This window comes from Cyphellophora attinorum (genome assembly GCF_001299255.1).
Source record: "Cyphellophora attinorum strain CBS 131958 chromosome Unknown Contig3, whole genome shotgun sequence".
Classification (NCBI taxonomy): domain Eukaryota; kingdom Fungi; phylum Ascomycota; class Eurotiomycetes; order Chaetothyriales; family Cyphellophoraceae; genus Cyphellophora; species Cyphellophora attinorum.
Window position 1 is genome coordinate 148,823 of NW_017253231.1, and position 24,182 is coordinate 173,004.

Genomic DNA, 24,182 nt, shown 5'->3' on the forward strand with positions numbered 1-24,182 from the left:
GTGTGCCTTCCAGACTGCCGAGGTGGGTGACTCTTGGTCAGCCCACCGTCCATTCCTTCCAACCTTGCTCGTGTTAGGTGCTTGTCGGTGCCTGAGGCTGCCCGTCCGAGATCTGCGTGACAGCGCCGTTGCCACCAGCAGTACTTTGCTGTGTGCCACTTCCACCAGGAGCTGCTTGCTGCGTGCCATTCCCACCAGGAGCCGCCTGCTGTATCTTTGTCCCGCCGTTCGGTAGCTTCACCTTGAACAGCACGTATGGCTTGACCCTCCTCTCCACGCCACCATAGTACGACGGAAGTCTCCAGAGCTGGTTTTCTGTGAAGTAGAGATACCCATCCGCTGCGACGCTCATGGTGTCTGTCCAGCTGAACCTGGGATCCCTCACCAATGTCGATATCGTGCCTGTGCTAGCATCGAACATCGCAATGGAGTTGTCCTCAATGTTGCCAACGTAGATCACACCATTTGAATCAGACTCGAACCCATCAGAGAAGCCCTTTTGGCCGTGATACTTGACTGAAGACTGTGCAATCAGTTCTGAGTATGGTCCGTCATCGCGAAGGAGGGCTGTTTCGATGGAGTACAATTCGCGCCCTCCCGTTGTGCTGAAATAGAGCGTGCTTCCGTCGGCACTGAGAGTGATGCCATCGGCGCCGAAGTTAATATTGCCGATGGGCTTTGTCGTGCCATTGGTATAAATCGGTTCGCCCCAAATGATGGGCACGAAACCTAGAGTTGGACGGACGTATGGAGTGTTCATCAGGTGCCGCCATGCGTTGCCCGTGGAGAGATCGACCGTGACAATGGCATTGACACCTTCGGAAGATGAGTCAGTAATGTAGGCATAGCCAGCACTGCCGATGGTCAGGTCGAAGCGGACGTCGTTCAGGTACTGTAAATGTCAGACGGTGAGCTGACTGCCAGGTGATTGAAACTTACAGAGTCTGCTGGCGCCGCAGTTGGCTCGAAGACGATAGTCTGGAAGATTTGATTGGTGGTGAGGTCGATGCCAACCAGTTTGGGTCCGCCATATGCTGCGGGGACTTGGGTTCCGTCTGGAGTTGCTGCTCTTCCCGTGTCCAAGACCCAGAGGCGGTCTGCAGGGTCAATAACAACAGATTGAACACCAATGAAGTGATCGGTGTAGCTTGTGCCCGTTGGCGGGTAGTTGGTGTAATTGATCCGGCCAGCAGGAGGTGAGTTGATTTCCGCGTTGGGGTATGGTCGTTCAGTATTGTTCGGGAAAATCTCTGCCACGGTGTACTGCTGGTTCTTGGGGTCGAGAGCTGGCGGATAGTTCGAGAACATGCGTCCAGAGTTAGAAACAGCGATACCTGCTGATGTTAGGGCGGTGCAAGCATTGAACGAGCTTCACCTACCCGTGGGCCATTCATCATAGTACAAATGAGCTATCTCCAGACTTTCCGTGCCATATGTGCCAGGATCAGAGATGGGCTCTTGTTGCACAGGTATATCCTGGGCGACCACGGTTGCAAGACATGCTGCAAGGCAGTGAGAGATTACAGCAACGCGGACCATGATAGCTAGGAGCAGGTTTTGAGGATGAATGCAAGAGACAAAGACCTACCGTACCACCTACCTCGCTCTTCTCTCTGTGCGACGATGACATCTCGAGCTCGGGCTGCGATGATCAACACCGGCAGTACAGCTCAGGAGCTTCCTAAAGGAGTTGCGCGGACATATCGGTACGTCTTATTTTGTTGTGTTCACGTCATGAAGATGTCAGGGAAGGTGCAGATTTGAAACAGGCAAGAAGCTAAAACCCGGGGACGGAAATTGTCTTCCGGGCGTGAGCAACAGCCGCCGCAACTGGATTGTCATCCATGGATCATGAGAGCATCTTCTACATCACAAACTCTCGATGGATTAGGCTATCTGCAGGCCCGCAGATCGGTTCATGCGTGCATGGGCCTCCACATCAAAACTGCTGAGCACGTCGAAAGTTGCTGTGCAGCTGTAGGTAAAGAACATCGACGCAATTCTATCAGAAGCGACTGTCTGCCCACTATTGCACTTCAGCCACAGCACAGGAAATCACGGCTTGCGGACCAGAACAACCCGGTGCAACGTGAGAGCTCTCAATCAAAGGACTTCAACACCTCGCAGATCCTCAATCGGTTGAACACATGCGGTGTCCGATACTCAAACCTTTCATACAGCATTCACGATCCTGGCTTTGATCTCATCGACGCCGACACCAAATCCGAAGCTGTCCGCAACCTGAGCCGTGGTTTTCCAGGTCCAACCACCATTCTCATTCTGTACCATGCCTACCTTCGTCGGCATGTCATCAGCACGATCACCGACACCGTCGTGCGTCCTGTTGTGCTCATCAAACAACTGTTGCATCTCTCTCACACCACTCTTCAGATGTGCATCAGCTTCGAACAAGCCAACCGCGAGACCGTCAATAGTCAGTCGTTCCTTGACTTCCTGACTGGTCATTGGGTCCGCATAAGTGACGGCAAGTATGGCTAGTACCAGAGCGAAGAGAGCATAGATGCCCTTGAATGCGACTAGAACGTACAGAGGTATCTTGGGAACGCGCGTCACAAGCACGTTATTCCAGCGCTCCTGATCGAATATGTTCTTGGATGGAATCGTTATGCCAGCTGTAAGCGCAACGGCGGCCTTTGAGTACGACTCAGCGAAGACACGAGCCAGACCCTCGGGTCTCTCCTGGTAAGCCGCAAGTGCTGCAGCGTCTTGCAGCGCAAGGTGACTGAGGGCAGTGTTCAGCGCGAACCCACCTGACAGTACTGCGCCGTAAGCTGGGTCCGCAGGACGAAGATCATAGAGCCCGTCAGCGGCGACCCCTCCGTTGGACCAGTTGTAAGTGGCCTGGTAGATCATGATGGAGCAATTGAGGATGAAGACGGGATCGCCAGAAGCATCGCTTCCTAAGAAGTTGTTTTCACGCATGTACGTGAACAGGTCCATTTTGGTATCGACAGGTGGGAATCCCTTCGACCATGCGAGGAACGAAGTTGGGTTCTGGGATGAGAAAAGCCCGTCCGTTGCATTGCCGCGGCCGATGGGTACCGTCAATCCGGGATCATTGAAGTACTGGATTCCAGCATTGGACTGATTGGTCGGTCCTGTCGCCGAGGACTCTTCTACACCGACTGCTCCGGTCCAAGCGAAAGACGGAGCCTTGTAGCTGCCGCAGGTGAATCCTTCACCGATCTCGCAGTTTTGCGTGACAACTTGGCACTCCGTGGTGACAGCTAGGGTTTCGGTCTCGAAATCATGACTAGTGCTGCTTTTGAGATCGCCCATGAAGAAGAACTTCTCTTCTGGACGGTCCGTTGTGGTGACATTGACGACAAAATCTGTTCGAGAGTTGTTCATCAGGACCTGGGCTGCCTCCTGTGCATGTTGAAGCCCGAATCTCGCCTGACCGGAGGAGCTGTTCCAGGTCGTGATACTGCAAGGATAGCTGCAGATGGTAGAACTGTCGCCTATGCAAGGATAGTTATGGAAGAGCGTGTCGCAGATCGCTGGATCGAACTGGCGCCCGAAAGCACTCGTGGTGTTTGCGCTTCGGACGATATCAACAGTTGCTGGCTGCACTGCTACACCGAACCAGCTATCTGCGATCTGAATGAGGAGGGTGATGACCACAATCCATGTCAAAGACCAGAAAGCCAGTATTACAGGACGCACGAGCGGAATGTGATGAGTCCACCAGTAATGCGAGGTGTTCCAGAGAGGCTGTATACCACTTCCGTTGAGCAAGTTGATGAGCAAGCTCATTTGATACGGGGTGGGCATTGACTCTTTCTTCTCCTTCCGAGACACCTGAATAAGCCGGCGACCAGCGAAGAAAGCGACCAAGGCCATTGTGCTTGATGTAATGAAGGGCATGACCTTTCCAGTCACGGATGCTATCGTATGCAGAGTGCCAGGAGTGGTGGCCGTCTTTGCCCACAGCCAGTACACGTCGTCTCCTCCCTTCTTGAGAGAGTTGATGGCGGTCAAGGTCTGGTTGATTGTGCCAGTCACCGGGACGATATGCACTTGCTCCAAGACCACAAAGGGCGCTTTTATCTGGTTGCCGAGGATGATGGACAGCAGAATAGAGCAGACAAGTGCGACCGGGATGCATGGGAAGAATGCTCCAATGAGCAGGGACAACGTTGCGCCTTGCAGCGTTTCTCCCTGGACAGTATCTGCCTTTGGTTGCTCAACAGGCTGTACTTCTGTGGCGATGGCGGCAGTCGCAACCTTCGCGGAAGCCTCGGATTGATGTGTGTTGTCGTCCTGAGCTGTGTCCCCTGAAGGATGCTCAACTGCAGGACTGCCTTCGTGAAGAAGTTTATTCGACTCCATCTTAGCGGGCTGATAGACAAGTCTCTGCGACTACCGTCTTTTGAGATTTTGGACCTCCCAACACCATCCTGAGCAGTCTGCTGGTTAAAATACTTGTTGCGCACCTACGCTCCGGCACAAGTATGCTCGTGCGGTGTAGGCAACCACGCCCGGGTACAGCCTCGCTACTCAGCTTGTGCATATTTACGAGCACACCTTTGGGATGACTTCTGAATTTGGACGAATCAAGAGATGTGGTCCTTTTGCTCAAGCACAAAGTGCTCGGTATACCATGCCTGTGCGCAGCATTGCTGGTAAGGCGGTGATGTGGCTGGCTGAAGCATTGTGAAATTGCGCAAGAAAAACACGAGACTGAATAGGTCACCCGGCAAAAGTTCTCCGCTTCGTCCAGAGCTGGAGCTTGGCAGCTATTGTGGTTCGTCTGGCATGCTCAGCGGATTCGCAGACCTCGGACACCCTAGAGGAGTGTGTTGGACAGTCCTGCGGGCATTGGGCAGCTTGGCCGACCATCAATCCCCAGCTGTGGAAACGGCCAGTGACGGTCGTCAAAATGGTCTTGGCTCGCATACGTGAGGACTGGAATACGAGAACAGCTGAATACAGGCGAGGGATGAAGCTGCTGCCAAGATTCTAAGCTTCGTGCTCTGCTGCTCGCTTCGCAGGCTGATCGACATCGTCGGCTCATCCGGGGAAAGCGGAGGCTCTCCTGAGCAGCCATCATCTTGTCTGGCGTTGTGCTCACCGTCTCAGACATTCAAGCAGCCCAGCAGTACCCTGCCACTGCTGGGGGGTTCTCGTGGTTGCTCTGGGAGGAAGATCGGCCCTTCGAATACCATTGTCGTGATGAGAGTTTATCAGTACAGGAGGTTGCGGTTCTCTACCCTTTTTGCGACAGGTTCATCAGTCCCGACTCATCTTCCGGTGGGAAAGGTTGTTACCACTGGTGAAGTTGGATCGCTGCAAGGGACAACACAGTGAAGGTGCCTTCTTGTGTCTCGCCGTGTGGGGCAGACAATGTCTCCGTCATCTACTCGTGCCTCGACAAAGGTGAGTGCTGAACCGGGATGATTTGACCTTCGGCGGCAAAACCCTTCAGTCGCAGACCTACCTATGTGTACACACTTGGCTTGTGTGCTGCTGGCATGCCACCGGTGTTTACGCAGCTCGCCTGATACCGCATCCTTTCTATCTTGAAAGTCAATGTAATGCCTTGCTCGTCAGCGTACGAAGCAAGCGTCCCAGATTCTCGACGCTTCGTGGCTCGCTCGTCCTTGAGGCCGAGTGCAAAGGCTGACGAAGCCTGCTCGCATGAAAGCCGTTGATTAATCCATAAACGGCATGTAAGAAGCTGCAGTGCAAATCCGCGTTTGATGATAGGCAGAAACGTCTGCGATTAATGAACAGCGTTGCATCGAGGCAAAATATGCTTCAGGTTGAACGAAGCTTAGCAGTGCTTGATAGGGCTTGTCGGTCGCGTCAGCGGCGCTAGATGAAGCCTATTTTGCCTTCTGTACCTCTCGGAAAGATTTGTGCCGCTTTCCAGCGTGCTCTGTGCGCTCAACCCCTGATCCCGCGTGGACCTGGCTAGTGCCGGACGTCGACATGGTGGTACAGCTGTCGGGCGATCATCCAGCAGTATCCGTAATGGCTGAGAGTGCGTTAAAGAGCGCATGGCCCGGTGCTTCGCAGGAAGACTTTACAGCTTTTCATTTCCGTCTGGGCAGAGCGACTATCCGTAGCTCAATTGACGGCGATGGATAGTCCTATCACTAACAAAACAGACGGCAAGATGTCGTTCTCCAAGGAGACAGGACAACGTCATCCTACGTTCATCGCTCCATGTGACCGACCAGCTTACGACAAATCTGTCACGCTGGAGGAGTACATGTACTATGCCAAGACGACTCGCCAAGAGGAAAAGGACACACCACTCAGCCCAGCACAATCTGGCTCATTTCTCAGCCAAATCTTCCACCGAAAGGCCGTCGATAGTGCAGCGACTCCCAGCGGGACAGAGTCTCCGAATGGCGATCACGAGAAAACCATCTCCCAAACTCCAGCATCGGATGGTCGAGCTCGCATCTCTCCTGACGAATGGAGGGACGCGAGTCGCCTCATGCGGACGGCTAGCTGGGGAGCTGGCTTCTACTTGATCACTACGGACATCCTCGGTCCTTATGGTGTCGGGTTCGCGATCGGGACACTCGGATGGGGCCCAGGCATAGCGCTGTACACGGTCTTTGGGTTCTTAGCCGGCTACTGTGGCTATCTCCTTTGGAAGCTCTACATGGGTCTTGACAGCTACGAGTTCCCGCTTCGCAACTACGGAGACATTGCTTTTCGTGTCTTTGGCGCTCCTGCACGACATGCCGTCAATATCCTCCAGTCGATCCAGCTGTGCTTGATCTGTGGCCAGGTGATCATCCAGAACGGACAGGGAATCTCGCAAGCGTCCAAGTTCAGACTCTGCTACGTCGTCTGCATTCTAATCTTCGTCATCGCCGGTTTCCTGGTTGGCCAGGTCCGAACACTGCGCAACTACGGTGTCGCCTCGGCCGTAGCCGTTGGACTGAACCTGATGGTCATCTTCGTCTCAATGGGTGTGATGGCACACTCGCAGCCAAACTTCGCCATCTCCGTCCTGGGTAGTGCTGGGGCAGCAAATGGTGATGGCTCAATCACTCCCGACGCAGCGGGTAATTACCACCAATCAAGCACTACAACGGCCTGCCCAACCCCAACTCCCTACTCGGATCAATCAACGGGCTAATGCAAGGCGTCTTCGCGTACGGCGGCGCACAGATCTTCATTGAGATCATGGCCGAGATGCGTCGGCCGTGGGACTTCATCAAGGCGATGTGGTCGGCTCAGTTCTTCATCTGGAGCGTGTATCTGATCTACGGTTGCTACACATACTATTGGCAAGGACAGTACGCCTTCCAGGTCTCCTACCTTGGCCTCTCCGTCTATGGCTGGTCCGTAGCCTGCAATATGATGGCTGTGATCAGTGGCCTCGTCGCTGCTGGGCTATACAGTAATATTGGGATTAAGGTCTTGTACAACAATATCCTCATGGACTTGTTCAAGGCGCCCCCTCTGACTACGCGCAAGGGTAAAGTGCTCTTCGGGATTATTGTCCCATTGTACTGGATCACAGCCTTCATCATCGCTGCCGCTATCCCGGACTACTTCGGCTTTGTGTCAGTCATCGCCTCGTTCTGCATCGTGCAGTTCAGCTATAGCTTCCCGCCGATCCTGCACTTGGGATACATGATGCAAAGGAGTGCGGTGCGAACAGCGCTGAACGAGGGGTTTGATCCTGTCTCGGGCGAGACGAATCGACAAGATCGTGGGCTTAAGCGATGGCTTCGTGGGTTCCATGCTGAAAGGTGGTATATCAACGTCTGGCACACCATCCTGGCTGGTGGCGCGCTATCCGTGGCCGGCTTGGGAAGCTACGCGGCTATTCAAGGTATGATTGATGCTTTTGAGGTGAGTCCCAATCGAGTTCCAGTCCAAGGATTTGGCAAATGCTGACCGTGACGCAGAATCCTCAAATCACGGCTTTCACATGTACGAGTCCGCTGAACCTCAATCCGTAGGGAAGACTGCAGTCGCAGTTGCGGGCGTGGACAACAAAGGATGGAGAACGCCTCGTGAAGTCACTGAAGTGTGATCACGTTCCGACTTACTCTCTTGGTCGAAAGGCTTCCAAAGGTCGCCCTTCTAACCGATTTGCCGCAACTCGCATGATGAGTCTACTGCAACCATAGCGAGCTGTTGCTGGAAACGGGATGACTATGCTGCAACCACGATGGCAGTACAGTGTGTGCAGTGTATGCAGTGTGAAGTCGCCTCCCTCCATAGATTAGAACTGCACGTGAGCCCGATCCGGCTTTGCTCCCTTCTGTACCTGCCAAGGACCTCCCGTCGATTCCCAATGCTGTGACACTTTGGCTTGTTGTGGGTATGATCGTTCTATATGCTACTTCAATGTAAAGTGCCGCTCAAATGAGAGTCAACCTGTCCTCCGAGACGCTTTCACAGACGAACCCACAGCCATGCTCACGCGTTTCGAAGTCGTCGGGTAAGTACGAAGGACAAATTCCCCCAGCACCTCCGGTCCACATAGTAACCCACTGATCATAATACAGGGGGAACGCCACGATCCATGGACAACACCTCTGCATCTCATCCGACGGGAAAATCCACATAGCAGCTCCCTCTAAAGCAGATGATGACAAGATCGCTCTTGCCAAGCCTATCGGATCGAGTCCAGGCGTACTCGCCGTCGTCTCAACCACCGCTTCTGGACAAGAACACTCCACTACTAGTACAAATCTCTTCTACTGCCTAGAAGGGTCCTCTGGCAAAGGGAGCTACCGTCTAAGCGCTCGGTCAGATGATTCGACTTTCGGCATGGGCTGGCAAGTGAAGAGGGATGGCTGGGAGGTAGTTGATGACGAAGGCATGACGGGGAGACATCTGCTGAGATGGAACGAGAAAGTGCGGGCAAATAGTTGGCTTGCTGTCAAGGCAAGTGATGTTGAAGGAGAAGCGGGGAGGTGGGAAGTGTGGCTGATCGCGCCTAATGCGGCGAATATGGATGACTTTGAGGAGTATAAGTTGATTGATATTGTGGCTGTGGAAGTTGATGGTGCGGGGAGGGATGTGGAATAGGCAAAGGAGGAGAGGCACACTGGGTGAGTAGGAGTACTCTGGAGGTGACAGGTAGCTTGGAAGGTGTTTGAGACGGCAGGAGCCTTCTCAGCATGCTGGAAAGCGAGATCAGATCATGAAGTTGCTACAGTCACCTCCCTCGTAGCTAGTAGAAGCCTATTAGCTAGTAGAAGTCCCACGACACCTTGGCAAATGGAAGCCTCAATCTCAGTATGCTGCTAGGCCACACACTTCGCCGTCGCCAGCGATGCTAACTCCGCTGTTGCCTGGGCAAGGCTCACAAGCAGCGTCGCCCATATAGCATTTCAGTTGCCATGGGTTATATATTCCTGATCGTGAATTCTGCTCCAAATCCGCACATAAATCGCCGTGTCTTCGGAAAATTGACAGCTCTCAATTAACGACTATGTTCATTGAGGGAGCGAGATAAGCGAAGGATGTAGATTAGATAGTGCCTGAGGCGTGTGCGGATTTCACTCGCGGGACCTCGGAGGAGGGGCGGAGGCCATTATTCAGGCGACGGTCGATGAAGCCTTATCCGATCCCGGGGGTCTTATGTTATTGCAAAACTGTGCGACAGTTCAAGTCGTGGTTGTCGCAGAGTTTTTGCGTTCCTTGTCTACGACATGCTTGGATTTGGTGGTCGGGTGTCGCAGTGCGCACACGCTTTCGGTGGCATGGCAGAGAAGCACAATAGGAAGAGGAGAATCTTGGATCACCTGGCAGCCTGAGGGTCTCCCAGACTGATAGTCTGTTGTTCATCGCCTCGAAATGGTTCATGGAAAGACAGCTTAGTCTGTGGTCCATCTTTGACAGTCAGCATAATATCACTTTGTGTAAGCGCTCTTGTCAGCGCGCAACTCCTGTGTCAATGAGGCAGTTCGCCCTGCGAGCTACGCTGAATGTCAGTGCTAATCGCCATTCCTGGATGAACCATTTCCACAAAACGGACTGCGGTTGCAACTCGATAACGACATGTATTGTTTTCCTTGTGCCGCTCGTTTTAGGCGGTGGCGGATACTCCGTAACCATCTGTACACCTCCCTGTCCCATTGCCTCAGTATCGTGGTTTCCTTCACAGCTTGCCCAGAGCACCATCTTCCCTCAAGAAAAGCCAGCATCCCTCGCCCGCTGATCCTCCAACTTGGCATAAAACTGATCTCGAGCCCGGACGCGCGGCAGGTGGAAGCCGTACCACCATAGATAGCCGAATGTAGTTCCGAGTCCTGTATTTTCTGTTTGTGAGCTCTCATGATTGTCATGCCATTGGTGATGTGGTTCGAAACTGGGGTAGGGTAGGTGAGGCATACCTCCTGCAATGGCTAGATCGAGGACGAGACCCCGTCGGAGCATCTGTGTACTGTGGTCAGTCTTTCTGTACATGAATGGACGGGGTAGGGGTGGGCGTACTCCTGTGATTGGTTTGATCGGCATGCTGGGCGGATTGCTGCGGCGGCGCAGGTCGCGGAGGGGTTTTGACGAGCGCTGAAGCTCTGCGGTTGACGAAACTGCCTGCTCGGCAGAGTTGAGGTATTGGCGGAGGTGAGAGGGTGTGTGAGCGTGAGGAGTGAGAGCTTCATGCAGTGAGTTGACGTTCTTTGGAGTCGGAGAGGAAAGGCGCCAAGGCGGATGCGCTGCTCCGCAATGCCTTCCTGATGCCTCAGATTGAACTCAAGTACGTTTTCTATACGTCAAACAAGATATTCATGAAGTCGAGTATGCGCATATTATGATGGAGGCTCCCGCTTCGGACATGAAGCTGGGAGGATCGCTAGGGCATGGCTATACGGCGCCGCCGCTCAAAGCACGACGAACTTCCAAGAAGCACCACTCCATCCGACCACTGCAGCCAACAATTGAGCCACGCGAGCCGGCATTCGTCGATCCTGAGACTGCGGACAGACTACTACTGGTTCTATCAAGACTGTCGTCGAGGAGGAAGCCGCGAAGCTAGAAATTTACGACCCAATCATCGACTCGCTCGCCCTCACAGCGTTCCGCAATGCAGTCGAGGAGTGTACGTCGGCCTGTCTTGCTGGCAGCCTACCGTCATGAGCTAATGACTGACTACTCACAGATATGCTCAGGTTCCTCTCAATAGTCCGCCTCTCGATGCACGCAGCCCGCCGAACTTACCCGATCGCACCAGACTTCGAGCGCGCTATCGCCTCCCTCGACGTGCCTGACCTGAGCGACCAGCTCCGCGCATACCAGATCGGCACACCTGACAGCAATCAACCGCTGCTCCCGACACCCCCTCCAGATGATGTCTTCCACACAAGCGCCGTCCTACCACCATCACTACTCGGTCCGGAGCTCGAGTCCCAAGACGGCCTGCAGAAGTTTCACCGAAACCCTAAATTTCTCCCACCGCTCCCCCCGTCACACACATATAAGAAGACACCCTTCGTCCCGCCCCGCGAAAACGACTCCCGAAGGATTAGAGAGCTCGCAACCGAAGAAGGCAAGCTCGGCGAGCAGGCCCTGCGCAAGCTGGCCGGTGCGGTCAAGCTCGACATGACGCACCCAGTTGATCATGAGACGCACAAGCAGGCATTGTCGTCTGCTGGCGCCGCGGTGGGACCTTTTAGGAACAACAGGCGGAGACGGAAGAGTCTGAATGAGGCGGCGATATTCGAGGAGACGATGCGCAGCTATCTCAAGGCTGAGCCGGATGGGTTTGAGTTAGGGCCGATTGTTACCGCTGAGAAGGGGGTGAAGATGCCTGATGATGGGCTGCCTAGTAAGGCGAGGAGGAGTGGGTCAGATTCGGCAGCAGACAAAGCGCAGGACGTAGGTGGCTCATCCTCGAGGCGGTCGACTGACACGCGTATGGCGGGTGTCGAGGTGATGGAGCTGTAGTCCGGCTCCGGTGCCTGGGTCGCAGCTCGAAGTTGCCGTCGGTGATTGACATTGGACATAGCATGATGAATATGATACCCCTTCTGCAGTCCATCATCCAGACCACCACGACCATCTGCCCCTGCCTTTCTCTTTCGCGTCATCATGCAGAGTGGTTGCCTCTTCAAGTATCCTCTTCGTAGGCGCCTCCCACTTATACTGCCCTTCCCACGCAGTCGTCTCAACGTGGAATACGCTACCATCCCTCTGCCCACACCGCCTGAATAACCTCACGAAGGGGAAGCATTCCATGGGCAAAGGCTTTGCGTTGGGGTTGCGCAGGACTGCGTCCCGCATCTCTTTCTCGGATGTGCAGCTGTATTGCACGACTTCGAATAGCTCGCAAGCGCGCTGGAGGTCAAAGTCGGTGGGAAGCTTGCGAGATTTGGTCTTGAAATTCTTGGTGGTAGAGTGGACCTGAGAGGGGAGGGAGGAGACGGGGAAGGTGTGTTCGGTAGGCGCCATTTTAGGTGTTGGAGTGGCCGTGACTTTTTTCACGTATATTGTTCGTGATATCTTCTTCGAATGTGCATCGGTATTATCATCGCGACAGAGACAACATGGATGCGCGATGGCGGTCGAACAGCATGGACGTCGGCTGTTGGCTGAATGTCAGGAAGAGAGCCTTGAGGACGTAGGTTCTAGTTCTATCTGATAGCGCGTCGCTTGGAGGCGATTCCGCTCCTCGACCAAGACTTCCGCCCCTCCCTCCCTATATCTACAGCCTCGTCTTCGCTTGAACTGTACCCACAACTAAGCATATGCTGACGTTGAATAGCTACTCAGAAATCTAAGGCTTCAGCTACAGCCTGATTCGAAAGATGTGTTGGGCGTCAAAGCGATAGATCAGATCTTCGAGGTATTCCGCGCAAACAAGGCATCACCATTGAGAGTACCACTAGATCAAACCTTCGACGACACCCACGATGACATTGGCTCATACGAGGAAGGCTCCGCGGAGTCAGTGATCACCCAGCGACCACCCGTCCTAGAAATCACATCTTCATCATCCGCAGCTGGAAAGACGACACTACTCTACTATCTCACGGCAAAAGGTCTACTCTCAGCCGAACATGGCGGCAAAGCCTCCATCGTAGTCTGGTTCGACACTGATGGCCGCTTCTCTGCAACTCGTTTGCATCATGTCATGAACCAGCTTGCCCGTAAAATCTCGTCGTCAACCACAGAAGCCAACATCTCGAAAGCACTCCAACACCTCTACCTCTTCCGCCCTGCCACCTCCTCTCAACTCCTTGAGCAGCTCACAAATCTCCCAACGCCACTTCTTGACCATGGTTCCAGCTCGACGAGACCACTGGGTCTTCTGATCCTCGACTCCGCCACCGCTTTCCGCCATCAAGACCGCTTCGACGCCGAGCTGACCCGTCTCGAAGCCGGCGCAGACTACGCCATTCGGCCCAAGTCGCCTACAAAGACGAGCAGCATCATTGCCGCTCTGAATGCCGTCCAGTCCCGCTTCGAATGTGCCGTCGTATTCAGCACCCAGCAGCATACACCTTCCAGTGGATCTCCGAACGCTTACCAGCCAGAAGCGCCTGCCAGAGCACCTCAGCCAGCGAATCGAGCACCCGACCCTCAACCACCAGCAGACACATCACCCGTCTCACCATGGACAACCTTCGCCACGCTTTCATTAACAACCGCCCGCCTCGCTGTCTCGCGCTTCGCACCAGCCATGAGTCTAGAAGAGTGCCTTCGAGATCGCGACAAACGTGCCGAGGCGGTCGCGCAGGGAAAGTTCTCGATTGGCGTGGACTGGAGCCAGGGCGACCGCTGGCCAGCTGGAGTTAGGGACGGCGTGAGTCGTGTGGAGGCGAAGGGCAGAGTTGGGATGGTGATAAGGGGCTGTGATGAAGGCGTAGGGGTGAGGGACGATGTAGTGGTTGAGATTGGGTAAGAGGAGCGAAAATATGTAACAACACCAAAGCAGTGACCAACAGCATCGATCTTGGCCAACACAACACCACCTTTGCGCAGTAGGTCTGCAGCACTATTCTCCCACGTCCCGTTTCTCCACATTGTCACCAACCTCGGACAAGTGGAAAGTATGGTCAGGTGGAATGTATGTCAGGACGCGTTCCCTTCTGCACGTCTGCCATGTAGATATCACTACAGATATCGACCAGACCAATACGACTACGGGCCTTCATCGGCCGAACGCCACTGACAGACACGACGGCGCGCGAACATCAACCAGAATGTCCACCCAACCCCTCTTTCCAGTTTACCCAGACCTAAAAGGCAAGACCGCCCTTCTGATGGGCATCGGCCAAACCAAAATCCCCAACTCAACGACATGGGGCAACGGCGCCGCCATCGCCCGCGGCCTTGCCCACAACGGCGTGCGCATTTTCGGGTGCGACATCAACCTCGCCGCCGCCGAACACACTGCCCAGCGACTACGGGAGGAATTCGGCAACGACTGCTTGGTGGAAGTCACGACCGCAGATGTCACCGTCGAAGCAGATGTACAGCGCGTGGTCCAGTAGATCGTATCCCACACCAGTTTCGGAGGCAGGATCGATATTCTGATCAACAACGTGGGCATGACCGCAGTAGGAGATCCGATCAATATGTCGTCGGAGGCGTTTGACGCGCAGATCAGATTGAATCTAGGGAGCGTGCACCACTCCGTCAGTGCCGTACTGCCCTTCATGACAGCCCGGGATGGTCCGAAGGGCGGCGTGATCGTCAACAACGCCAGCGTTACAGCACTGCGGTATATTGGCAAACCACAGATCGGGTATGCGGCGGCGAAGGCGGGGATCTTGAACTACACGCGGCATTTAGCGGCCATGTACGCGAGCAAGGGCGTGAGGGCAAATGTAGTGGTGCCGGGAATCATTTGGACGCCTTTAGTGGAGAATCTAGGAAATTCGGACAAGCACGCGGATCGAGAAGTGTGTACATCAATACGGAGGACTGGGGAGATGGCACCATTAGGAAGGATGGGTACGGCGGAGGATGTAGCGAATGCGGTTTTGTTCTTGTGTTCGGAGATGGCGGCGGGATATGTGACGGGGCAGGAGATTGTGGTTGATGGGGGACTGACGACGAGTAGTCCATTCTGAGCGGCGCTCAATCATGTTGCGGTGCCTGAGAATGTGAAAGAGACAGATGGCAAAAGGATGGGAAGATAAGTAGAACGAAGGATTCTCGAGGTGCATTATCGCTCAGCAGTCAGTGTATAGCTATGTACTTCACTGTCAACACAGCACGATAAGAGTAAACAAGACTGAAGTGTGCCTGAGAATCAGTCAACCTTGAGTCCGAGAATTTGTTAGACAAGTATGCTGTTACACTATACATGCTTGACATCTGTGGTCGTGGCGTCCTGATGGACACAGCCTCCACCGGCTGGTGCATAACAGCCTGTCACGCTGAGGCGATGCAGCATACGAAGTCCTGTCCGACCTCAAGAAAGGCACACGATCGTTCGATTGAGCTGGCCCGTAGACTTACTTACGCTGCGGATAACATTGTTCAGTTTACAGCCGGCGAGGATGTCGAAACGTACTGACTGCAACCTGGGAACTCGGCACGATGGGAGGGTGAAGGAAGGCCGATGAGGTGTGGACAAGCAGTGCGGCACGGTGCGAACTTCAGACACCCCACTCAATGAGAGGCTTTTTGGTTAGGCGTGCCCCGCCTTTCCGGGTGACACTGGCCCCTGAGCATAGCCCAGTCGAAGCTGCAGCATCTTGAGCCCCTTGGTGCGCATCATTAGCGACGAGCTACACCTGGGGCCATCACACGCAGGACTTTTGGTGGCCTGACAGCCCGCATCTCGCAGGTCCTTTGGGATGAGGCTGAGATGTGACCGTTCAGTAGGGCCACAATATGCCCGATCTCCTTCCCTCAGTCTGAGACTGCAACGTGACCATGAGACAGCGCCAGTCATAAGCTCGCACTGGCTGCCTTGCGCCGCTTCCCTAGTCAGAACGGCTGTCGGTGAGATATATGCTATCAGGCTGCTGTTCGACTGATGATATGGCACCGAGATATGGATATCAGCCTCATAGCGCGCTTGAATACACTGCCAAATTCATGGACCCGTTCACGGAGGATTTAGATCGTGGAGCGCGCAAATTTAACGGCCCATATGTGTCGGAAAAGCTCTTGGTCAATTCTCAGAAATTCGAGGCTGTAGACACAGTCACAGAAGCCTACTATCATCTGCTTGAGGTACGACCAGCACCAACCATGTGAGCGAGAGGATGAGTTTGAGCCTGGCTGACCGCCACAGAACTCGCAGAATTGGCTCTTAGGCAGGCTTGCTGAGCACATCAAGAGTCAAGATGTGTTCGCCGCAGAAGCAAGCCGCGTGGAGGTCATTGAGATTGACGAACAAGGCAACCGGACTCAACAGCAGCCCACCACATCTCATGCGTTTCGGGCACTCCTCGATCACACCACGACAAGTCACACGCCAGATGATTCGAACCACGACTCTGCTGGCATCAAGCCACCGTCGGACTCAGATCCTGCGCCTGTACGCAGAATAGTCATCATGGAGGACGTATCTAGGAGTTACATGGGCATACTCGGCAGCAGGCTGAGAATCCCACCTACTTTCTTCGCTCGCCACCTGCTGGAACAAAGTGTCCTCGAGGACTTCCGGATAGACGATTCTAAGGACGACGAGGCCCAGAGCTTTACCCTACCATTCTTTCGTTTTGCCAAAGCACCAAAAGTCAGCTCAAACCAGCCGCTTGAGGAGATGTACCGTGTGAAGGCGAATGCCACCAGATTATTTGCATTCCCTAAACCGCATGGCACTTTTGATCTGCGCGGTACTATCATTGAAGTCGAGCACTGCTTCTCGTTCTGGTGTCGGACAAGAGCAGACAATGATTGGGACGGTATGTACCTTTCCGTCACCCTGGCCACAGAACTTTGAGGCTGACATCTGGTGTAGTTGTAATCCTAGTCGACCCTCCGCTCAAGAACGAAGCCCTGGCCGTGAACACATCCTCGCGTCTCTCGATAGGGACTCCACGAAAATGCTCATACATCGCCGAATATCCACCCAACCGCGTCCTCCCATCCGATACCACTACGTGGCCAACCCTAGAAAAGTCACACGAGCCCGATGCCTTCTTCGACTTAGTCAGCAACCACTTTCATCAACCCGACTTCCACACTCCATCCGACCCCTTCATGTGCTCACTCCCACTCCGCCAGATCGCTCTTCAAAGCTGGAATGACTTCCTCAACCACGCCATGCACTGCCTGATACTGACAAAAGGCGAGCCCTACCCAGATAACGCGCACTTCAGCTCCGCCATCTCCATGCTCTGGGCACCCACGGTAGAAGAATGGCTACTGGGCAGAATGGTCAAGTGGTCTAGACGTCTACACATCGAGGCCACGGTGCTGAGCGTCATTATGCGGGGGTTCAACATTGCGCCCCTGTCCACACACTCTGTCGGTGGGGGCCACGACGGCAATGACCTTGCCACCCGCTCGAAAGTTGGCAGCAAGGAAGCCCGCATGTGGGCGCTCATCAGGGAGAAGACACTCGAGTACAAATCCCTTTACGATGACATGGCGTCTTCATACATGCAAGTCTGCTCTCTCCGCGAGTCGCTGGCCTCTAACCAGCAGGCACGCGGCGTGAGACGGCTGAGTGCCATGGGTGCTCTTTTTGTGCCCGTATCGCTGAGTGCGACGTTGTTGTCGATGGCGGACCCGTTCACACCGGGGAAAGATCGGTTCTGGGTGTTCTTTGCGATAGCGGTGCCGTTCTTAATCGTGTTTTCGGCGTGGTTGTTCGTCCAGCCGGGGCTGGCGGACGCGGAGGGGAAGGTTGCGGCGAAGATGTTGGACACGAGGCTGGTGGGTAGTGTCGCTGATGGTGTCAAGATGCCATCGCTGGGGAAGCGAACGTCCAAGGAGGTTTGGACTGGTTGGAGGAATCGATTTAGTGTGGATGCGAGGAGTATGTCGGTCGGGCAAGCTTAATGGGCACAATTCCAGGGTACGACGGGTTCAGACATTTTAAATGTTCACGACGGCCACTCGGCCACCCAGCTTTCCAGTATGGCCCACCATTTGAGCAGCGTTGACCATTTGCGTGGCGCTCGAGGCAGTCCCAAAGACCCAGCTGCGAAGCACCCCCCCAGTCCCGAAAACCACAACTTTCACTATACTCAACCATATCCCAACGTTGAGGCAGCCTCCATAGCGCTTATCATCGCCCGCCATTCCTCTCTCAAACGCCTTCTGAGCTTCATCCCACCAGCAAGTCTCCGCGCCAGCACCCCAGTGAACATGCCCAATCACATGCAGCCGCGGCTTCACGCGCCACAGCTCCTTCAACAAGAACTCACAGCCCAGGCCAGAAGGTAGCGGCACGTCGAGATGGTACTTCGGTGGCGTGTGTGTGATCAGTACATCAACTCCACTCGGCACAGTGTCCGTCCACATATCCTGATCGCCCCTATCGTACTGGAACGCGTGCGTCGAATATGGACCACAGGCGGGGATCTGCGGCGCGCCGTAGAACTTCAGGGTACGTTTGCTTGGGTGACTTGCACTTGGGAGGTCGAGTGTCACGACGCTGTGCTGGAGGTAGTGGATGCTCTTCCAATCCAGCTCACCGATACGCGACGCTTCAGGCAGCGATGTGCGAGTCCGCGCATCGAGATATGTGTCGTGGTTGCCAGCGATCGCGATCTTGTGCTGGTAAGGAAGGGAATCGAGCCAGTCAATATGGTCCTGAAGCTCGGGAATCGTGCCGTCGTTGGTCAGGTCGCCAGCGTGGATCAGCACGTCACCTGGCGGGAGGTACGGTGGTTTGAGGGTGTGCGTGTCGGAGATGCACACTATGCGGACCGGATTGTCATCAATTTTGGGTGACCGGCGAAGGCGTGTCAAAGCGTTGTAAACGGTAAGTAGCAGGAGCTTCAAGGGATGTCGAGTAAGGAGAAAGGCGATTGAGGCTTATCGAAGAAGTCCCGTGGCCGATCAGGCATCAAACTTAGCATTCTGTGGCTTTCTCTAACGAGCTCTAACGAGATAGCATGCCGCTGTTGCAAGCTGCTTTCACTGCGCGCCCTACGTTCGATAAATCAGTTGCAACGAAGTTGTTCTTATTGTATCGGTCGGCGGAAACGGGGCGGTGTCGAACGTCGGTTATAGCCGTTGCACGAAGGGCAGCAAACTGCCAGTAGATGCTTGGCTGTTGGCAGTCGCTTACTCTGCCTGATGAGCTGCATTCATTTGTCGGTTATCATGTTGCTTTGCAGCTCTGCGATAGGCAATTCGCATCTTGCTCTTGCATTTGACGATGAGTGCTTCTAATGAACAGGAAAGCCTGGTGCGCCGTGCGATTTAGGCGGCCAATCGCGTCACACGACTTCGGTGGGCAGTGCAAGAGACTACTGCAAGCCTTCGTATCACGCCTTGAGAAGACATTCTTGCTTCATTTCTCCATCTGCCCTTGTCGGCATCATCAAGTTAATGGTGGTGTACGGCACGAGCTGGTCGAGTGTCACAGTGTACAAGCCGCGATATGGGAATTGGGCTTTCAATGTAACGCAAGCTTAGGTGATTGATGGTTGCCTGGCCAAGATTCTGCTACTGTCCCATCGAATGCTCGTCCGACTACTACACTCGACCAAGTCTTTGACAAGCCCTCGATGCCCCAGTACAGAAGTATACGTCCTCGATCATGATCGGCGGCGGAGGAGGTCCAACTTAATATAGCGGATGAATGCATGTCCTACCGCGTTTTGATGTACATCTCAAGTCCCTTCTGATGCACGAAGAATGTGTTCCAGATCTGCAGATCTTTCGACGGGTCGACTAAAGTGAACTGCACGAGACTGTCAGGCACAGCAGGAGTCTCACGTTGTGAGAAGGGCTCGAACTCACCTCATACTTCCTCAGCAATAACGGAACTAATTTAAGTACCTCAAGCATACTGATATTCTTCCCAATGCACGACCGCTTTCCACTCCCAAAAGCCATCCAGCAGCGGTCCATTTCTGCTCTTTCCTCCTCAGAAGCATCGAGCCATCGTTCGGGCACAAATCTGCGGACATCGTATCTCCGACCATAGATACCCCGGTTCATGTGCACCACGGCGGGATTGCAGCCAACCACCGTGCCGGCTGGGAAGTAGTGGCCGCAGATGGTGGCGCCTTCTTCTGGGACAATTCGCTCGAGGATCACTCCGACTGGCGCGTGCAGCCGGATTGCTTCTTTGACAACTACTTGTAGGTAGGGGAGATTGATGGTTTCGCGGTACTGAGGGAGGTTTGACAGGTTGGCGTCGTCGAGCTCTGCCACGAGCTTGGCCATGGTGCTTGGGTTGAGGCATAGGAAGTCTGCCATCATCAGCGCTCGGAGTGAGCTGTCCAGGCTTGATACTTACGAAAGATGGCTCTCAGCGTGATCGCAGTGCTGTCAGATCCCGCGTTGATATTGCTCAGTGACCAGCCCAGCAGCTGCGACGGAGGGATCGTATTGTGAAACTTCGCTGCGGCAGCGATGAACTTGGACGTCAGGTCTGTGCTCCTGGTCGATTGGCTAAGCGCAGCCTCCCCAAGTCGGGCCTTCTCTATCCTGGGCTGCAGAAACGACATCACAAAGTTCGAGATGGCTGATTTCTTCTTCGCCCATGGATTAGGCACCACGGGATTTTTCGCAAAAATGTAGTCAAGCCATGGCATCTGCCCGACCACTGCCGTGTACCACCCGGAATCTTGGACGACGCTGATCATGTTCTCGACGTCTGTTCCCTGTTCCAGGAAACCGAAGCGGCGACTGAAGGTCATCTCACCAACTACGTCGAAGGCATACCATTGAAGATACTCTCCGAAGTCGCAGATGGCGCCTGTGTCCGCGAAGAGCTTGTCAATCTTCTCGACAAGAACTTTCGAGGTGCTATCGACAAGAGGCTCGTAGTCGAGCATCGAAGTCATTGAGTAGGCATGAGCTATCGGCCGCTTGGCGGCTTGATGCTGCTTCTCATTTGTGATCATGAACAGAGATGCCACACGCTTGCCCTTGACGATCTGTTGGGCGACTTTGTAGTAGTCCGACTGCCGGCATCAGTATGACCAGTAGCAATTCTGATGAGCGGATGCTACAGGAATGGTGGGCACGGGCTATTCCTGGCGTACCTTCTCGAATAGTCTGGTGATGCCATAAATCTGCTTAATTTCGTGAGGGTCACCCACGCTGATACAGTTCGGTCCCACGCGAACGAGCTCGCCATACTTGTCGTGCAGGTCTTGGTTCACTAGTTCGAAGCGGCCCTTATTGACTTGTATCAGGCGCCAGGCGTCGGTGAACGATGCTAGGAAAGGGCCTGGAATGGTTCGAATATGGCTTTTGAAGCGAAGACTAAGCACATAGCAAAGTATACCAATGCATGCGATCACAAAGGCCGCGATGGCAAGATTGCCAGAGGCCAGAAGCCCCATATGAACGCTCATGTCGGATCGGGAATTCGCAAAGCGCTGCTGAGGACCGTGACTGCGGCGGTGACTCTAAACCGGGCAATTTATGCTTGCTGTAAATAGGTTCCGGGTCTCTGAAGCACGATCTCTTCACGGGTGCTGGACGCAAGGTCGAGGTGCCTAGCATGAGCGGCGGTCATTAACGGTGAGTTCGACATGGGGACGGAGGACGCGGCGTTCGTTTGTACGCCGTGCTTGGGTCCCGGCTTTGATCGGTCTCGCCCGTGACCAAAGCATGAGTACCATCATGCATTGATGCACACGCGGCACTTGATTACGCGTATCTCATAGTCTGGGATGAATTTCCATGGATAGCGCAGAATATACTCGACATGAACAAGATGATATCGCGTGATATCACTTGCGAGAACAAAGCTTGGCAAGCAATATATTTGCAAAACTCCACTCCTGGACAGGTGCTTTTCTTTGTGTTACGTGCTTGAGGCTCAATGTGCCTCCACATCGAGATGCGAAGCATTTGCATCAATGATCTTGGTCCCCTCCTCAGTAGACATTATGCTGCTTCTGACCTTGTGCCGAATGGTAGAGCCCCAGACCATCAGGACTATGACCAGCATAAAAGCTCCGATTGAGAAGAATGACATCATGCCAAATACCCATCCAACACCTACCGCGGCAAGCCAAGGATCGATGAAGAATGGGATGGCCAAGCCAAACAGCGTGCGGTAAAAGTTCATGATCGTGGCAGCCTCCACGGGGTATTTGGTGAAGCACTCCACTTCATAGTTGACAATAACGGGGACCGCTACGTTCGAGGAGAAGTTGAGCATAAAGTTGCCAATTGCGGCAACGATCCAGTGCAGATGATACTGCAGCGCAGCGCCGAATAATCCGAGTCCGACCGGAAGGCCAAAGAATGTGGGGAGCCAAAGAGCATGAAGACGGTACTCTGGCTTCCAGACACCGCCGCCTCGTTTACAGACCCAGAGAGGTAATTTGTCTGCAGCGAATAGACCGTACAGGTTGCCAACGATGCAGCCTAGCCAAGCAGAAAAGGTGACTGCAGAACGAATCAGCATACTGGTTCAATTGAGTGCATGCAAGACACTTACAGTACGCGTTCGCGGTGGGGGTGAAACCGTATCCGCCAGCTTCGACCGGAGACTGAACAAATACTGCAAGTAGGTTGTTGACGCCCACACTCCTAGTGTTTGGTCAGTACTGTGCCTCTCCCAACTAAATGACACCACTTACCAGCCAAACACTACGAGGATAAAGATACCCCCGAGCATGCCAACAGGATGCAATCCAATGCGAAACGGCACAATAGCCAATTTTCCCTTCAAGCAGTGAGTCGATGCCATATACTCATAAGAGAAACACAAGACTCACAATATCACTCCACGTTCGTCCTAAGGGCACGCTGGGCTTGCGGAACAGGTACGCATCGATAGCACGTCCAGAAAACGTGGGTGACCGCTCGGGATACTCAGGACGTCCAGGCCGGCTATATCCTGTCTCCTCCATAAAGAAGAAGATGAGAAGGACAACAAAGCCTTCCAGGCCGACGTTATACCAGTACTCAACTGTCCAAGACTCCCCTTGGCCAACAATGAAGCCTGAGAATGTAGGTCCTGCCAGTGTTCTGCAAGTAACGTCAGCAGCTGCACTGAGATGATTGGTCTGGGAAGAGAGGACTTACCCGAGTAAGACCATGACACTGTAGAAGCTGAAACACTTGCCACGCTGGTGGAGAAAGAACACATTGGTGATGAAAGATGCGCCCACTGAGTGCCACTCAGTTAGTGATCAGATCGGTGGCAGCGCCATTCATGTCAGCCAGGAATACGTACAGCAGGTGGCCGCTGAGCCGAAGATGCACCCAAAGAGCCGTGAGATCACGAAGCTCTCATAGTTCCCAGGAGATGTGCTGACTGCAGCCCACACAGTGCAAAGAATAGTGAAAACCATGGCCCACAGGATGCAGCCAGTGCGACCAAACTTCTGTGCTGCAGGCGCCCAGAACAATGGGCCTGCGCAAAGCCCGGCAGTGGCAGCGGAGATCTTCGCAGCTGCGTCAGTACTTCCTCGTGGTAGTGTAAGGAGTAGGTGTCATACCGAGTAGGTGATCTCGACCGGCGTCTTGTGGTAAAGGGCACCCTGTTGAAAGATACTGGACACATTCCCAACAGCTTGCAGCATGCCAGAGAAACCGGCGAAGGACACGATGAAGAGAACGAGCAGCTTTCGTGGCGTTGACCAGTTCTATTACAACATTACGGTCAGCTGGTGCACGTGGTCTCATGGTCACAGGTACTCACCAGTGGATCGTGTGGATCGTCCGTAGGCTGTGGCACAAGAACAATATCCTTATGAGTCTTGGTAGCGACTGATTGCTGATTCGTGGCAGCTTTTTCGCTGCCAGCGTACTCTGCGGACATGACCTCGCTGTTCGGCTTCGTGTCGTCCATGCTCGGGTGATAAGATGGACAATTCTTCTCCAGCAGAGGTCCTCAGGAATCTCTCTAGACTCGACGACGATAGAACAGGTCAAAGCAGTGGGAGCCGATGGCGATGCGAACCCCAGAAAACGAGATCGGCACGGATCCAAATCCTCGTTATAGCCCTGGGCCTTGGTCTTCGCGTACTTCCTGGCCATCCGGACATGCTTGCACGGCATTGTGATGGCACGGTGGTTCGCGGTATACCGCGTTTCAGGGTCTCAAAGTATACCGGCAACGGTCTCCGATCTGAGCGGATTGGTCCGCTCTGAGCACCCAACTTTACACTTCGTGC

The 24,182-nt window shown here is 54.1% G+C and overlaps 11 protein-coding genes across 11 annotated transcripts; 6 read left to right on the forward strand and 5 right to left on the reverse strand.

Moving 5' to 3' along the window:
- Window positions 1-73: 73 nt before the first annotated feature.
- AB675_8295 (uncharacterized protein) lies at window positions 74-1,539 on the reverse strand (the record flags this gene model as incomplete). The annotated part of the gene is made up of 3 exons (XM_018148730.1): window positions 74-892; window positions 940-1,334; window positions 1,380-1,539. 3 exons carry the CDS (start codon window positions 1,537-1,539, stop codon window positions 74-76), a joined length of 1,374 nt encoding a protein of 457 aa, XP_018004353.1.
- Window positions 1,540-2,172: 633 nt separating this feature from the next.
- AB675_8296 (uncharacterized protein) lies at window positions 2,173-4,353 on the reverse strand (the record flags this gene model as incomplete). The annotated part of the gene is made up of 1 exon (XM_018148731.1): window positions 2,173-4,353. One exon carries the CDS (start codon window positions 4,351-4,353, stop codon window positions 2,173-2,175), a length of 2,181 nt encoding a protein of 726 aa, XP_018004426.1.
- Window positions 4,354-5,997: 1,644 nt separating this feature from the next.
- On the forward strand, window positions 5,998-7,955 carry AB675_8297 (uncharacterized protein; the record flags this gene model as incomplete). The annotated part of the gene is made up of 4 exons (XM_018148732.1): window positions 5,998-6,088; window positions 6,135-7,049; window positions 7,130-7,845; window positions 7,902-7,955. The coding sequence occupies 4 exons, from the start codon at window positions 5,998-6,000 to the stop codon at window positions 7,953-7,955; spliced, it is 1,776 nt and encodes a 591-aa protein (XP_018004504.1).
- A 459-nt stretch (window positions 7,956-8,414) lies between these two features.
- AB675_8298 (uncharacterized protein) lies at window positions 8,415-9,033 on the forward strand (the record flags this gene model as incomplete). The annotated part of the gene is made up of 2 exons (XM_018148733.1): window positions 8,415-8,440; window positions 8,508-9,033. 2 exons carry the CDS (start codon window positions 8,415-8,417, stop codon window positions 9,031-9,033), a joined length of 552 nt encoding a protein of 183 aa, XP_018004449.1.
- Window positions 9,034-10,786: 1,753 nt separating this feature from the next.
- AB675_8299 (uncharacterized protein) lies at window positions 10,787-11,895 on the forward strand (the record flags this gene model as incomplete). Its single annotated transcript, XM_018148734.1, has 3 exons — window positions 10,787-10,912; window positions 10,957-11,050; window positions 11,111-11,895. 3 exons carry the CDS (start codon window positions 10,787-10,789, stop codon window positions 11,893-11,895), a joined length of 1,005 nt encoding a protein of 334 aa, XP_018004570.1.
- A 93-nt stretch (window positions 11,896-11,988) lies between these two features.
- On the reverse strand, window positions 11,989-12,399 carry AB675_8300 (uncharacterized protein; the record flags this gene model as incomplete). Its single annotated transcript, XM_018148737.1, has 1 exon — window positions 11,989-12,399. One exon carries the CDS (start codon window positions 12,397-12,399, stop codon window positions 11,989-11,991), a length of 411 nt encoding a protein of 136 aa, XP_018004184.1.
- A 106-nt stretch (window positions 12,400-12,505) lies between these two features.
- Window positions 12,506-14,444, forward strand: AB675_8301 (uncharacterized protein; the record flags this gene model as incomplete). Its single annotated transcript, XM_018148738.1, has 4 exons — window positions 12,506-12,568; window positions 12,713-13,848; window positions 13,995-14,017; window positions 14,071-14,444. The coding sequence occupies 4 exons, from the start codon at window positions 12,506-12,508 to the stop codon at window positions 14,442-14,444; spliced, it is 1,596 nt and encodes a 531-aa protein (XP_018004255.1).
- An 84-nt stretch (window positions 14,445-14,528) lies between these two features.
- On the forward strand, window positions 14,529-15,026 carry AB675_8302 (putative oxido; the record flags this gene model as incomplete). The annotated part of the gene is made up of 1 exon (XM_018148739.1): window positions 14,529-15,026. One exon carries the CDS (start codon window positions 14,529-14,531, stop codon window positions 15,024-15,026), a length of 498 nt encoding a protein of 165 aa, XP_018004637.1.
- A 919-nt stretch (window positions 15,027-15,945) lies between these two features.
- Window positions 15,946-17,919, forward strand: AB675_8303 (uncharacterized protein; the record flags this gene model as incomplete). The annotated part of the gene is made up of 3 exons (XM_018148740.1): window positions 15,946-16,140; window positions 16,202-16,817; window positions 16,874-17,919. The coding sequence occupies 3 exons, from the start codon at window positions 15,946-15,948 to the stop codon at window positions 17,917-17,919; spliced, it is 1,857 nt and encodes a 618-aa protein (XP_018004720.1).
- Window positions 17,920-17,955: 36 nt separating this feature from the next.
- On the reverse strand, window positions 17,956-21,401 carry AB675_8304 (Pisatin demethylase; the record flags this gene model as incomplete). Its single annotated transcript, XM_018148741.1, has 4 exons — window positions 17,956-18,782; window positions 19,884-20,288; window positions 20,336-21,005; window positions 21,087-21,401. 4 exons carry the CDS (start codon window positions 21,399-21,401, stop codon window positions 17,956-17,958), a joined length of 2,217 nt encoding a protein of 738 aa, XP_018004724.1.
- Window positions 21,402-21,871: 470 nt separating this feature from the next.
- AB675_8305 (putative MFS-type transporter) lies at window positions 21,872-23,857 on the reverse strand (the record flags this gene model as incomplete). The annotated part of the gene is made up of 8 exons (XM_018148742.1): window positions 21,872-22,446; window positions 22,499-22,590; window positions 22,641-22,726; window positions 22,779-23,031; window positions 23,089-23,173; window positions 23,240-23,450; window positions 23,505-23,651; window positions 23,708-23,857. 8 exons carry the CDS (start codon window positions 23,855-23,857, stop codon window positions 21,872-21,874), a joined length of 1,599 nt encoding a protein of 532 aa, XP_018004492.1.
- Between the last annotated feature and the right edge of the window lie 325 nt (window positions 23,858-24,182).